Source organism: Vombatus ursinus, unplaced genomic scaffold (genome assembly GCF_900497805.2).
Source record: "Vombatus ursinus unplaced genomic scaffold, bare-nosed wombat genome assembly UNPS02008179.1, whole genome shotgun sequence".
NCBI classification, from domain to species: domain Eukaryota; kingdom Metazoa; phylum Chordata; class Mammalia; order Diprotodontia; family Vombatidae; genus Vombatus; species Vombatus ursinus.
This window is the reverse complement of record NW_020947957.1, coordinates 36-2,767: the sequence shown is the minus strand read 5'-3', so window position 1 is coordinate 2,767 and position 2,732 is coordinate 36. Positions and strand designations below refer to the sequence as shown.

Here is a 2,732-nt window from a genome sequence, read left to right as displayed (position 1 = left end):
GATCCTGCAGGATCTCCAGTCTTCCCTGAGCTCCTTCCCTCCTTCTTACCAACTCCAGGTGTGGCTTTCAGCAGTGGAGAGAGGGCCCGGCAACTCCGACGATTCTCCATCACCACTCTTAGAGATTTTGGCATGGGCAAGAGAGGCATTGAAGAGCGCATCCAAGAAGAAGCTGGCTTCCTCATTGAGGCTCTCCGAGGCACAAAAGGTGAGTGGGCCTTAGGAATATTCCAGAGCCTTGGGCCAGGTCAGCATCAACTATATTGTTGCTGCTGTTTTTCAATCATTTCAATCATATCCAAATTTTCAACATGCTATTTTGGATGTTTTCTTGGCAAAGATACTGGAGTGGGTTGCCATTTCCTTCTCCAGCTCATCTTACAGATGAGGAAACTGAGGGTTAAGTGACTTGCCCAGGGTCACACAACTAGTAAGTGTATGAGGCCGAATTTGAACTAATGAAGATGAGTCTTCTTAATTCCAAGTTCAGTGCTCTAACCATTGCGCCACCGAGCTGCCATCACCTACATTGTCTCCCCCCCCAAAAAATTGGCTGTTGTCATCTCTGACCCCCAAGAACCTTCCTCTGTGCCCTGTGACTTACTTCTCCCTTGCATATAACACTAACTGATCTCTATATTCTAGTGTAGTGAATACTCCTGACTACCATACTCAAGCTCCTCCACTTACTTGCTATGTGATTTTGAGCTGGTGACCTCGCTTCTCTGGATCTCAGTTTCTTTTTCTGTAAAATGAGTATGGTGGCCTCTAGCTTCCCTTCCACATCTAAATCAATGATTCTATGATTCTTGGTGTCTGGGTTCAGAAACTGACCCTCTCCCTGAACCAGGAGACTCAGATTAGAGTTTTACCTTTGCCCTTCACTCATTGTGTGACCGTGGACAAGTCTCTTCCTTACCCTGACTTTGAGTTTTTCCTTCCTTCTAAAAGGAGAAGGGTTGAGGTTTCTTTTTTTAATAATAATAAAGGAAATAATTTATGTAACACATTAAGGATTCTGAAGTACTTTACATTTTCTCATTTGATTTTCACAAGAATTCTAGGGAAGTAGGTGCTATTATTACCCCCAATTTAAAGATGAGGAAACTGAGGCACAGGTGAAGTAAGTTGCCCACAGTTGCACAGCTAGTCAGTGTCTGAGGTCAGATTTGGGCTCAGGTCTTCATGACTTCAGTAGGACAGCTAGGTGATGCAGTGGATAGAGCATTGGAATTGATATCAGGAAGACTCATCTTCATGAGTTCAAGTCTGACCTCAGATACTTACTAATTATGTGACCCTAGGCAAGACATTTAACCCTGTTTGCCTCCTTTTCCTCATCTGTAAAATGAGCTGGAGAAGGAAACGGCAAACCAGTAGTTTTGCCACGAAGCATCAAACATGACTCAAATGAGTGAACAGCAATGATTTCAGGTCCATGCTCTATCGCTGTGCTGTTCTACATTCTCAATCACTGAGCAGGTGACTTTGGTCAGAGTTTTCCCATCTGTAAAAAAAAAAAAAAAAAAAAAAAAAAAAAAGATGTTGGACTAACTAGCTGTGAAGGTCCCTTCCAGCTGACATGCTAGATAAGGGTAGGCAGTCTTGGGTCATGAAAAGGGCACTGAACTTAGAATCATGAGATTTGGGTGTAGATCACAGCTCTACCGCTTACCACCTGAGCAAGACATCTCCCCCGGGATGTCTGGGGCTCAATTTAATTTCATTTCAGGTCTCAGGGAAATCCTAGAGTCTAAAGGGGGGAGATATGAGGTGTGTGTGTGTGTGTGTGTGTGTGTATGTGTGTGAGAGAGAGAGAGAGACAGAGAGAGGGAGAGAGAGAGAGGAGGCAGGGAGGGTACAACTGCACCTCTAGCATCTAATCTTCTTACTCTATGGGATTTGGAGATGGGGACAATGACTGTCCTTTAGAGCAAGATGTGAGAGCCAGAAACTGAGACTCTCTCTCTCTCTCTCTCTCTCTCTCTCTCTCTCTGTCTCTGTCTCTGTCTCTCTCTCTCTCTCTCTGTCTCTCCCTATCCATCTCTTTCTCTTTCTCTTTCTCTCTCCCTCCCTCCCTTCTCTATCCCTATCCATCCTCTATGGAACCGCTACCCACAAACACACACCACCACTTCTCTTGTTCCACTTCATCTCGGCCCCTCTCAAACACTGTCTCCATGTGGCTCTTGGCCTCTTTACCTCGGTGTGGATCTCTGTTCCTTTTTTCCTCTGCTTCCTCTTTACTCCTCTCAATCTCTCTATCTTTGTCCTCTTTCTTCATCATTCTACCTCTGTGCTTCCTTATCCCTGTGCCTCTGTTGACCTGGTTCCACTACAGGAGCTGCCATTGACCCCACCTTCTTCCTGAGCCGCACGGTCTCCAATGTCATCAGCTCCATCGTTTTTGGTGATCGATTTGAATATGAGGACAAACAGTTCCTGTCCTTGTTGCGTATGATGCTGGGGAGCTTCCAGTTCACAGCCACATCCATGGGACAGGTGACCCCCAAGACCTTCTCTCATACCCACCTGGGTCTCTCTACTCACCCTCATCCCTTAATCCTCAGCTTTCTTTTCTTTTCTCTACCTTCAAGACTCTATTCCTCAATCTGGCTCTGTACCCTGTCCTGACCACCCATTTTCCATTATGACCCCCGTTCCCTAACCTAAACTTTCACCTTTCATGGTGATTGTCCTCCCCTTCTCTCCACACCCCGAGCCCTGTACCC

At 45.8% G+C, this 2,732-nt stretch overlaps 1 protein-coding gene across 1 annotated transcript; it reads left to right on the top strand.

The window, feature by feature from the left end:
• Positions 1-58: 58 nt before the first annotated feature.
• Positions 59-2,502, top strand: LOC114034135 (cytochrome P450 2A13-like; the record flags this gene model as incomplete). Its single annotated transcript, XM_027849737.1, has 2 exons — positions 59-208; positions 2,342-2,502. Coding segments are annotated over 2 exons (311 nt in total), but the record flags the coding sequence as incomplete, so codon positions are not given.
• Positions 2,503-2,732: the final 230 nt, after the last annotated feature.